Source organism: Diceros bicornis, chromosome 12 (assembly GCF_020826845.1).
Source record: "Diceros bicornis minor isolate mBicDic1 chromosome 12, mDicBic1.mat.cur, whole genome shotgun sequence".
Classification (NCBI taxonomy): Eukaryota; Metazoa; Chordata; class Mammalia; order Perissodactyla; family Rhinocerotidae; genus Diceros; species Diceros bicornis.
Genome location: NC_080751.1, coordinates 53,836,379 through 53,848,539, shown reverse-complemented (window position 1 = coordinate 53,848,539; position 12,161 = coordinate 53,836,379). Strand labels below are relative to the sequence as shown.

Genomic DNA, 12,161 nt, shown 5'->3' with positions numbered 1-12,161 from the left:
CTGATCAGCTGGTCCAAACCCCCCACATTTCCCCTCATAGAGGCCATTTCCTCTCTGATATGCTGCTGTGAGGCTTACATGGCCGCACAGTGAGGGTGGTCTAAGAAGCTACTGTCCATCCTAATTCCCTCAGCCCCTCAGCCAAACCCTTGCTCCTGATCCATGAGAAATGGAGAAGGTGATAAGGACAATTAAAAGGCTGAGGAAAAAGGAAGGCTTATTGTTGAAAGGAAAGCAAGCAGATTTAGCTCCGAGAACAGAAGCCTGGGGCAGGGGGTGGTGAGAGCAGTGGGGGTCCAGAGACTGTCTGTGTGGAGTCAAGAGATAGCAATGTGGATGGGCCCCCCTCTGTCCTGCTCATGGCTCGGGTTTCTGGGGCTTTGTCAGGTTGCATGAGAAAGTCTTTTCAACCTGAAGCTGTGGTTTGCTTGGAAAACTGCTGCCCGAGACGGAGTCCTTTCCTACCCACTCCAGCTTATGGCTGAGAGGTAAGCGGTACCCTTCTCATCCCTTTTTGCATCATTTGCATAGTCATCTGCATCAATCTGCATGCATTATGAATCATTCTGAACTCTTTCACATGTTTAAATTTAGACAAATCATTATATTTTAGAAGTTTGTTCTTGACTCCTTTTTTCCTCCCTAAGTCTTCTTTCCTACTTCTCCTGCCCCAGCCAAATCTGAACGCCAGCCCCACCTAGGTCTTGACCTAGTTGTTGGCCATGAGGTGGGCTGGAAAGAGCCCGAGCTCTGAGTCATACGCTGGGTGCTCTGCTGGCTGTGTGACTTGGGGCAACGTGGTTACCTCTTGGAGCCTCCGCTTCCCCTACCAAGAAAAGAAAGGAGGACAAGGACCCTGCCCTCACGGGGATAAGCAGTGTATTTGAAAAGACTGCAAACAGATGCCAAGTAAAAGGTAGGACTCAGCTGTATAGATTCCAGAGTAGACGGTGGAGCTTGACAACCAGGCCTCAGCAGCTGGATTTTCCTTTCCCGTATGATGGTCGCGTTTCCAGCCTGGACTAGGGACTGGCTTCAAGTCACGGGGGGCAGGCAACTGCCTGCCTGGACTAGTGTGGGGAAATAGGCCTGCCTCACCAGCCCTCTGAGACCTCACATCCCACCATAGAGCTTCACTCCTTTGGAAGCTTCTAGTTGCTCCTACTACAAGGCTGATCTCTGGAGTGGGCTGTGCCACAGTGAAAAAAGCATGGGCTTGAATGCAGAGAGACCGGGATCCAAATTCAAGCTCTGTTACTCAGGGTCAGGGGTGGGGTGAGGCACCTCCCTCTCATGGGCCGACCCAGTACTCAGGGCTCTCACCCTGAGAGCCAGTGCCTCCTTAAATTTTGTGTCCGAGGCACCTTGCTGACCTCTCCTGGGCCTGGCCCTGCCAGTGTTCCTCATTAGCTGTGTGACCTTGGGTAGGTTATTTACCCTCTCTGAGCTCCATTTTCCCCACCTATAAAAGGGGGATAATAATACCTACCTTGAAGGTTGTTGTGAGAATTAAATGAGATAATGTCTATAAGGGACCTAATTCAGCACCTGGAGGGTACCCAGGGAGCAACAAATAGTCGCTGCTGTCCTGACGTACCCTGGGGGGTGAGCCTGTCCACTCCTCTCCCAGGGGTGACTTCTGGGAGGCAGAAAGGGGTGAGTGAATGAGGCTCTGATTTCTAGAGAGCAGGACAAGAGGTGGAGCAGGGTGTGGCCGAGGGGACCTGGAGTCAAGGCTGCTCAGTTTCACCCATGACCCACCTCTATAAGGAGCCAGTGGGAGCACAGGCCAGCCTTGGCACTTCTGAAGACGCTGGAACCATATGAATCACGTTAGACAAACTCGTGCCAGAATAATAACCACAGCCTGAAGCTCTGAAGCTTTCTCTCCACCCCTCGTAAACAATTTATTTTTGGTGGTTGATGAATGACAACAAATTAATATACCTGCCACTCAAATGGGGAAAATGACACGCAGTGATTCCAATTTACTGGAAATTATAAGATACTGTTCTCAACGAGCTGATGCTATAATTTTTTTTGTTTTTCCTCTTCTAAATCCATGTCCCCTGGTCAGAATGGATGTTTATTGGGTTTGCGTTTTGTATTATTGACTGTGAGCTATTGTTACCTGATGTAATTGAGTTGTGAATCTTTTTTAAACAAAGAATTAGCAACAAATCAAAGTGGCTGCCTGCCGGATCATGAAATGAGAGCACAGCTGGTGTGCAGCACAACGGCAGTGTTGGCCCCACACCTCCGAGAGGATGCTGGGGGGCGGTAGAGGGGAGGGAGGGAGCCGACGCCACTTGGAGAAGCTTGACGCACTTCATTTCTCCCCTGCACCCCACTCTGGGCTCTGCCTCTAATTGCCAGTGGGACTTGGGCTAGTCTCTTTCCCTCCTCCGATCCTCTGTTTCCTCCTCTGTGAAATCACGTTAGTAAGATCCTACCGGACAGGGTTATTGTGAGCACAGGGGATGTGTGAGTGTGTACAGGGCTTGGTCATTGGAAATTTCTGTTCAGATGTACAGTCGTATTATGCAGATGAGGCATCTGAGCCACCAGGAGACACCTCTGGGGGTCAGCAGTGAAGGGCCAGTTGTGGAGGCATGTGCTCCTTGCTGCCCAAGTTCCATTCTTGGGCACCAATTGCATTGCATTGGCGATTGCACCAAAGAGCAAGGCTCATCGTCCACTTCTTCCCTACAACCTTCTTGACCAGAACAGCCCTAAGCACCTGGGAATATCAGAGCCGGAGGAGATCTCGGTGACCCCTCTCTACAACCCCTCCCTCTACAGATGGGGCCACTGTAGGGGGCGAAAGCACACTTTCAAGGCCACATGCTATGTTGGTGGCAGAAGTTGGACCCAACTCCATTCTGCCTGCAGCCCATTGATCTTTGCACAATCACCCACGCCTCTGACTTTCCCTGCTCCGTGCTCTTCACAGTGATGGCTATCTGCACAATTACTTTGGCAATTAATCATGTCTTGTGACTCTCTTCTACAATTGTCTAGAACGTCACTGGCATTGTGCACTGTTATTTAACTTTTCCGTGCTGTGGTCTTTCCAAAGACTGTGAGGCTCCAGATTCTCAGTCCCCTCTGCAAGTCCTGTGGCACCTACTCAGAGCCTGGCACACAGTAGGAAATCAATGGCTCAGTGCTCAGCACACAGTAGGAGCACCATGGTTCAGCAGCCAGCACACAGTAGGATCCCCACGGCTCTTTGTGGATTGGGTTGAATGATGGTGTCATCCAGCTGCACACTCTGGTCCCTGGAGCCAGGTGAGGAAAGGAGTGGCAGTGATAGAGACCATCAGGAATAGCTGTAGCCCAGGTCAGCTGGCAGGATTTGCTGGCTCCAGCTGGGATTTGGGGCCTCTTGTACGTAATGACTGAGGAACAAGTGAACCATGAGAGAATGCCAACAGGAGTTGTGGGCTGTGCTTGACAAATGTTTTTATAGATGATCTGCGTGTGTGTGTGTGTATGTGGGAAAAGAGGTGAAGACTCAGGGCTGGAAAGGATGCTGAGTCCTAGAGAGGTAGGAAGGAAGGAAAGAAGGAAAGAAGGAAGGATGGAAGGCAGGCTGAAAGGAGAGAGAGATGGATGAAGAGGAGAAGTCAGGAAGAGTGAGAGATGGCTCCCGACATCTACTGAGTGTGGATTCCGTCACCCACAGAATCGCACTAAATGCCCAGCAGTCCTGGGAGCTGGGCTCTGTCAGCAGCTATCTCTATTTTATGGTGAGGCTGAGGATCTCGCCCACCCCAGCACATACCCCACAATCCGTGCTCTTTTTGTGCTCTACTTCAGCCACCCACCCCCATGGCACACTCCAGACGTCATCACTCAGAACAATGACCCAGAAATCTCCCTTAATCAGGTTCCCCTCTCGCCATTAGCCTAATCCCCATCTGTCCTTCTCAATCAAGCTCCTTGAGATGGCAGCTGTCACTCATTGTCCTGGCTTCCTCAGCCCCTCAGGCATGGCTGTCATTCTGGGCATTGCCTCCTCCCCAATCCTCCAATCATGCTGATTCTACCTCCCCAACACTTCTTGGCCCTGCCCCTCCCCTCAATCCATGTTTCCCCTGCCCTGGTTTAGCCCTTTCTGACTCTTGCCTGGGTGACCGCAGCAGCCTTCCCTCTGCTCTCCCTGCCTCCAGGCTTGTTTCTCTCATGACCACTCTCCTGCCATCACCAGAGGGAGCTAAAGGCATTTGGGAAGGGAGGCTCCAGCCCCAGGGCCAGGTCCTGCCTCTGCTCCCACCAGCCAGGATTTGCCCCTGGTGCTCCTTCCACCAGGAAGGCCCGCCCCTCTTCTTTGTAGACAACTCCATCGCCTCCAAGACTTAACTCAGGTCTCTGTCTCTGTGGAAGACATTCATGAGCTGGTCCTTTCCCCTGGACTCTGACAGCAGTGCCTTGTGTAAACCTCCACTGTAGGACTCTCTACCTCACACTGAAATGCTTCGTTCTTACATCCACCACCCCATTGGCTGGGGCTCCTCTTGGGCAGAGAGTGGATCCTGTTCACCTTTATATACTTTGTGTCAGGCTGTGTCCTAATAGATGCGAAATGTGGCCCACTGAGATTTGCAAAGCAGAAGGGGAGCAGGCCTGGACACCAGGACATAGGTACTTGAACAGAGTGACTGCCTCACTTCTCCTGTTTTCACAGAGGAAATGGTGAATCCAGGGGAAGGAGAAGCCCAGGAAAGGGGGGGGGGGGATGGGATTTAGGTGTCGCCCCTGAATACCCACCCCAGCCTGCGGCCCCCTTCTCCCCAGCCTCTCCTTCCTTTGTCTCTTTCTGGGCCTCTTCCTTTGTGGTGGTGGGCAAAGCAGTAGAGGGTGGGAGATGGGCCCAGGATAAATGATCAGTTAAGAGTGGGGGTGCTTTCACCTGTACGCATCTCTGAGGAAGCCCCAGGCAATGATGGCCTCATCTTGGCATACAGTAGGTGCTTGATAAGTGTGAGATCCCTTTCCTTCACCTCTCTGACCAGCAGGTAGAAGTCAGCTGGAGTGCCAGGCCTCTGCAGCAGCCGGACAGCACTAGTTGAGTGCTCACACTCTTCCAGGAATAGATGGATTCCCTAAGAAATGCTCCCAACCTTTCGGTTTCCAAGCACCTTTTTCTCACGTCCTCTAGTGTGCCCCATGTTTATCTCACTAGATGAACTGCACTTGCTAAATAAGAATTAGTTAATATGGAGAAAATGTCTTTCAGAACAAGGCCACCTGACTTAACACAGATATTCCGACTTGGGGACATTTTGATGTGGTCTAAAAAGCAAATCATTAAATGGTCTGCTTCTTTGAAAATGAAGTTATGTGACCAGCAGACATTATTGCCCAAGCCCTGGGCTTCACCCAGGGTGAAGCATAAGGTGAGGTCAGGAATATCTGTTACAGCCTTTATTGGGTTAAAAAACAAAGACTCGACAAAAACAACAAAAACCCAAACCTAATGTTTCTCGGTTTTGCTTCTTCCATTTTGATATGGTGCTATCTCAGGCCAGTTCAACAGAGTCTTGGAGATCAAAATGTCCCCAATACCAATTTGGACACCTCAAAGTGTCCTGATTCAACAGAAAAATGGCTCGTTGTGTATGTTTCCAATGAGCATTCACCAGGCAATGCTGGGGGCTGCCAGCTAGTGTCAACATTCCAAAGAGAGAAATGGAAACAGTTCTCCCATTTGGGCTGGGATTATATCAATGCAGTGTGGCAATACTGTGGCAATTCACGCAGATCAGAAACCTGGCTAGACTTAGATATGGCTGTGATTAATAAAAAATGGGAAAATGAACTAATTATTATTTAATAAGTGCAGTTTGGCAGGCAAAATCTTTCAAATCATGGGCCCCATTTGAGGAAGTCAGAAACAAGTCCTTGGAAGCAGAGAAGTTAGGAACTACTGTCCGTGGAATCAATCTGCTCCTGAAATGCTGTCTGGCCGCTGCCTGCTGCCTGACACTGTGGTTGCTCTAGCTGATTTCTCTGCCCACAGGCCAGGGAGCACGCAGCACGCGCAGCATTGTGCGAGGAACTTGTACATGACTTTCGCAACCAGCTGGGCAGGTGTTAGCAAACCCCCAGCCCCCTTGTACAGATGGGGAAACAGAGCCTCAAGAGCTACAGAACCTGCTCGAGTTTGGAAGTGGGTCTGATTCACACTGTCTCAGGGGGAATGTAGCCCAAGAGGACCCCCATATGTGGCGTCTCCTGTTTATCCGTCTTTGTGGGAGAGGCAGCAAGGGACTTCTAGCCAGGTTGGCTTGGGAGTTGCCCTGGGCAGGGATAGGACAACGGGTCTTGGGGTTTGCTGTTGATGTCTCTGTCTGCCTTACAGCTCCTCTTTCTTCTTCACTTTGTTTTTACATATGGGGATCTGCACCGAGGGCTGGGCTGGCCGCTATCCCTTCAGGTGGTGGGCCCTCTCCTCCCAGGCTTTCATTTCCAGAGGCTTCCTGGAGGTGGGTAGTGCATGCTTCCTATGCCCACCCCCCCTTTCCCATTCATCCTGTCTCCTGCATGCCTCTCAGAGTCCAGGTGTGGGTCTTAGTGGAAAGAACATGCAGACTTTGAGCCAGAGGGCCCTGGGTGCACATTCTAGCTCTGTCACTGATTGAGTGGCCTTAGATCAGCTGCTAAGCTTCTCTGACTCCAGTTTCCTCATATGGAGACAAGGGACTATCAGTAATAACAAGTCATGAGATCTACCTCACTGCCAGAAGGAGAAATACCTGGCGGGTCCCAGCAAACATTCATTCCCTTCTCTCTGGGACAGTGCATCAGTGGATGACCCAGGCAGGAAGGGAGGCCTGGCCTGCTCAGTGTGGTGGGGCCAGAGGTGGCCGGGTGTCTTCAGCCATTTACTGAGGATGTGTGGGACCTAGAGCAGCTAATCTGATAGCAGCCAAACCTTGTTACTGCACTCCTGCCCAGAATGTCATTTAAAAAGCACTTAGGGCTCTCCCCGAAACACATTTACGCTGAGGTCCCAGGGGTGGGACTGCACAGAAAACAGAGCAACTGGAGAAGCCCCTTTCCCTCCCAGGGGGCTGAGGATGTGCTGGGGGCTGGGGGTTGCGGGAGGGGAAGCAGAGCTCACTCCCCACTGTGTTCTGCCTCTAGGGGGCATTCACACCAGCAAGAGCATAATTACGATGCTTCCTGTTTAAACAGCCTGGCCTTGTGTGGTGGCAGGAGCCTCAGCAAGGATGCACCTCAGAAGACTAGGGCTGCAGGTGATTTCTGGACTGTGGGACATGGGGAGGATCCTGACACTCTGGGCCTCAGTTTCCTCATTTGTCACATGAGGATTGCAGCACTGGCCTTGCCCATGCCATCAAGCAGCAGGAGGATTACAGTCAAGGGTTTGATGGAACTCTGTGGTTCTCAGGGGCTGCATCAGCAGCATCCGGGAACTTGTTAGAAATTCATGTTTTCAGACCCCACTCCAGACCTATAAAACCAGATGCTCTGCAAGTGGGGCCAGCAATCTGTCTTTCGACCAGCCCCCCAGTCATTCCGATGCCGGCTCAAGGCTGAGAAGCAGTGGTCTAAGCCTTGCCATGAGCTTCGCTTAGCTAAGTGGCCCAGCAGAGTTGGGCCTCCCTCCTTGCTCTAGTGGAATACTGCACGGTTGGGGTTGGCCATGGGACAAGAGTGCAAGAACAGTTGCTTTACTTGTGAACAGCGAAGGCTCAGGAAAAGAGGCTCAAGGATAAGAACATCACCTTTCATGTCATACTTTTGTTTCCCAAACATTTTTTTTTTTTGTGAGGAAGATCAGCCCTGAGCTAACATCCGTGCCAATCCTCCTCATTTTTGCTGAGGAAGACTGGCCCTGGGCTAACATCTGTGCCTATCTTCTTCCACTTTATATGGGAGGCCTCCACAGCATGGCCTGACAAGCGGTGCGCGCGCACTTAACCACTACGCCACGGGGCCAGCCCCTCCCAAACATTTTTACATGCACTGACTCGTTGGGACAGCATCAAGTAATATTCAAAGAACAGCCCACTATAACTATAATTATTAATGATAAAGACAAACAATGTTCTGAAGAAAGCTCATGCATGCATATTATCTCCACAAATAGTCTGTGGGCTCCTTGAGGACAGAGGACACATCTTCCTTTGTTACCATATTCCATTATCCCAAATCTCCCCATCTGCATCCCTTACATCCCACTATGGGCCAGAGTCCATGACCTATGAGCCTTGGCTTGCCAGGCACCCCGGGGGCATGCACCCACAGGCAGGACCCCAGTCCTCTTCAGGAGGGTGGATCTGCCCCCCAGCCTCCCCCTCCTTCATACACACCTGTAGGTGTCAGTGGCTGGAACCTTCCAGGTCTGGATGCCCTTCAGGGGGCCCTCGCTTCCTACCACCACGCTCAGGTTGGAGTTTCGGTAGGCGTTGTTGCACTGGGCCTGTGTAGGGCCGTGGGGCCCGCTGGCCCCGCATGTGGTGAAGAGCCAGTGAACTACGGCATAAGAGGAAAGGCAGTCACTCACTTGGCCTGGCTATCCCTCCATCATGGGCCTCCCTGGGCTGCTTCTGAGCCATTTGCTCCATGGCCCCAAACCCATGTTCCAAGATGGCACCAAGGTTGGGGCAAGAAAAACCGAAGAGTCATTCAAACTGGAAACTTCTGTTGAGAATCTACTATGTGCTGGGCCCTGGATCAGATGTGAAGGGAAAGACATAGATGGAGCAGACTTGGATCCTGGCTTTAAGAAGCTCACAGAGCACTATGGGAGATCAACAAAGATGCAACCAACTGTAATGCAGGGCAGTGAAACAAAAGCCCTAGGATGGATGGCTAACACTGCACTGTGAGAGTTCTGAGGAGGTAGAGATGACCCCTTTCCAGTGGGACAGACACAGGCAGCGGCTGGGCCCTCTCCTGGTTTCTCATGGTGTCCAGTGCAGTGGTGGGCAAACAACAGGCATTCAATCTGTGCTATCGTGACTGCATTTAATCTGCTCCCAAAGGTTTGACATCTGCATATAGGATCCTCTTAGCTTGGGGAAGATCAAAAGAGTAAACTGGACACAGAGTTAGCTCCATGACCCTGCATTGGCCCAGGGCCCCAGGACAGTAGTGGGAGCAGGAAGCCTTGTACTCCTGGCTCAAGTCTTTGTCTATCTGTTAGGCCCTCAACAGGGCTCAGCCTCTGTATTCACCACCATTAGGGTTTGAAACACAATGAAAGCAGCTTTCAGGCTCCCTATATAACAGAGAATGTAAAAAATGGGGAAGCAGCTCACATTTGTCTTTGCTTTCCTGCCGCCACTTCCTGGTGCTCTGCCCTCACCCAGAGCACCCACTGTCCTTAGGTGGCCCTCTGCGGGTGCCTCAGGAACACTCGGCACACCCCATCCCTCCATCACCGCTGGGCCATTTCCTTTCAAACTTTCTTTGAGCCAGGCTAGACCTTGGGGAGTTGTCCGATTTCATGCTGGCCAGAATTCTAACATTTTTACAACCTGCAAAAACTTTAAAAAAATGTGTTCTTGATAAATTACTTTTACTTAAGATACAAAAATCTCATTATAAGATTGCAGAAATTATTTCTCTTTAAAGAGATTAAGTCGAATTCTATCTACAGAAAATAATGGAAAAATTAATTTGGGTGTACATAGCTTTGTTCATTAAAATGTTAAAGTGAAATGTTTTGAAGACTTTCAACTAATTTGATGATGCAAGTATGAAAGACAGTTGCTAATTATAAGCCATCAGATTGAAATTATGCTGGGCAGTTTTGATACTCTGAAAACTGGGCCAGTTGTGATGGGCTTCCGTGACACTGTCCTGGCCCCGAGCTCAGGAGACTGAAGTTCTAGTTGGGGTCCCAAGACATACAGCTACTCAACACTGAGTACTCAACACTTTTCTAGGCTTTTTCCAAATGAAGAGCTTGATTTCTATTTGGTTTCTGAAGGTCATTTCAAGGGCAAGAAGGTGATGAATCCATTCCTCTTCGGTGTGAATTGCTGACTGTTAATTTTCTGATCTATTTGTACCACAAAGAGTTAACCTGTTAATTCAGAGGACTGACTTTTTACTGAAGGCACTGTAACAGAGCTGTATTGGCCTGTTGCCTGTAACCCTCTCCAGTGCCCACATCATATGTGTGGGCTGTGCCAGAGGTGAAAGGGAAAGGACACGGGCTTTGAAATCAGCAGGAACACCTGGGTTTGGGCGCAGGCTCATCGCTTATTGGTTGTAGAACCTTGATAGAGTTCCTTCATGTGTAATAGGGGCTGGATTTGCATGAGGATTAAAGCAAGCAAGGGTTATGAAAGGTCATTATAAAGCCCAAAATTCTAAAAATCTGAGTTGTGTCAATGACTGCTGCCTACCCCCAAGATGTGCTGCTCCTGACAACGGGAAATGTGGCCAGGGGAGTTTCTGTGAAACAGATCCCTTGTCAGCAGGATCTAGGAATTTAAACTCAGTGAGTTGGGGATGAGGATTGGGGCAGGGAGAAAAAGAAGAACTCAGAAAGGGAGTTGAAAAATCCACTCTTCCCGTGATCTCTAGCTCCTTGAAGCCTATTCTTCAGGTCCAGTCTGTGCCTACATCAAGCAGCTTGGGTTTGGGGGCAGCAATATAAGAGTTTATTTAGTTAATTTAGTCCTGGAAATGAAAGAAAAAAATATGTATATATATGCACACACACACGCACACACACACACACACACATATATATATACATTTTATTTTTCTCAAAATAAGGGAGAGGAAGAGAGCTAAAGGTATGGGCTTGGCATCCTACTTGAGCATCTCACCTTCAGCCCAGGTTAACATTGTTCTGAAAGTTCTGAGACATTCCCAGACATGCTGAGCTTCTACTTCTTGGCCAGGTGGGGCATTTGGTGAGGTAGGAAGAGGGTCATGAGCTTTGGATCCAGGTGGGTCAACTTTTCTCATCCTAGATTTGCCCCTGACTAGCTGCGTGACCTCAGGCTCAGACCTCTCTGAGCCTCGGTTTCTTAATCTGAACAAGTGGAGATAATAATGTAGTAGATAATGACCTAAGCAAAGTGCTTAGAATAACATTTGACATTAGAGATGCATAATGAATATAGTTAAGAAAGTGTGTAACTTTCTGTTCAATTTCTGATCATCAGAAGCAGAGACACCCCAATCTCAAGATTTATGTTCTCATTCCACAAAAGAGGGACTCTAGGGCTGTTTCTCAATAAAGGGACCAGTATTTTCCCAACTCAGTGGACATATATTAGTCTCAGGTGGTTTCTATGCACAAAATTTTGTTTTTACTTTCAACAATTTCTGATGGAAAGGTCCAGAGAGGGAATCTTTCTAAAGTGGATTCCATGGGAACAGAGGATTTGCCATCCCAGGTCAGACCCGTGATTCATCCAGCCAGAATTCTGTTGCTCCCAGCAGCCTTTGAGACATGGTGATCCTCCCTACTCTCTCGGATGACCCTCATAAATCTGCCCAGAGTTGTTTGGAATCAATTTATGTTTCCCACCAGCACCACCTCTTGGGGGTCGGAGGTTTCTGAGTTTATTGCCCATTGTGCAAAGTCTGTCCTTTTTCTTATGTGTGTAGGCTTGTCTTGTTGATCCCATTGGTTCTCTGTTCACTCTCCCTGGAATCTCATAGACATCACAGAATGTCATGGCAAGATGGGGCCTTGGAGATCACTGAATTCTCTGTTTGCCAAACCTTCAGAGGACCTTTAAGAATACAGATTCTAGGACCTTAGAGATTCAGATTCAGTAGATCCTAGTTTGAGGTGGGGGTGGGTGCAATATACAAATTATATAAAAACCTTCCCAGAATCAACTAGATTTGTGAACTAGTCCCACCTACTTTGTTGTCCAGATGAAGAAAGAACATTCTAGAGAAGGGAACTGACTTTTCTGAGTAAATCAGCATTGGGGAAGGAACCAAAATTGGGGGTTCCTCCTCCGTCCAAGGATTCTGCAGTGGTGATCAAGCCGTTCCCAGCTTTCTGCCCTGAAGACTTCCAACCTTTTTAGATTGTTCCTGCATGAGCCCCTAATCTCATATCCTTCTCAGAAGCTTCTTTAATGCTAGAATCTGTTTTTTTGAGATGAAGTCACCAGAACTGTGGATTCCTGTAGATTTGTGTAAGG

At 49.3% G+C, this 12,161-nt stretch overlaps 1 protein-coding gene across 1 annotated transcript in view; it reads right to left on the bottom strand.

The window, feature by feature from the left end:
* Window positions 1-12,161, bottom strand: part of ALK (ALK receptor tyrosine kinase) — a 693,809-nt gene that overhangs the window by 49,115 nt on the left and 632,533 nt on the right. The window contains exon 12 of the mRNA XM_058551519.1: window positions 8,346-8,508. Within this exon, the coding sequence (XP_058407502.1) occupies window positions 8,346-8,508 (163 nt within the window). The remainder of the gene's footprint in view (window positions 1-8,345; window positions 8,509-12,161) is intronic.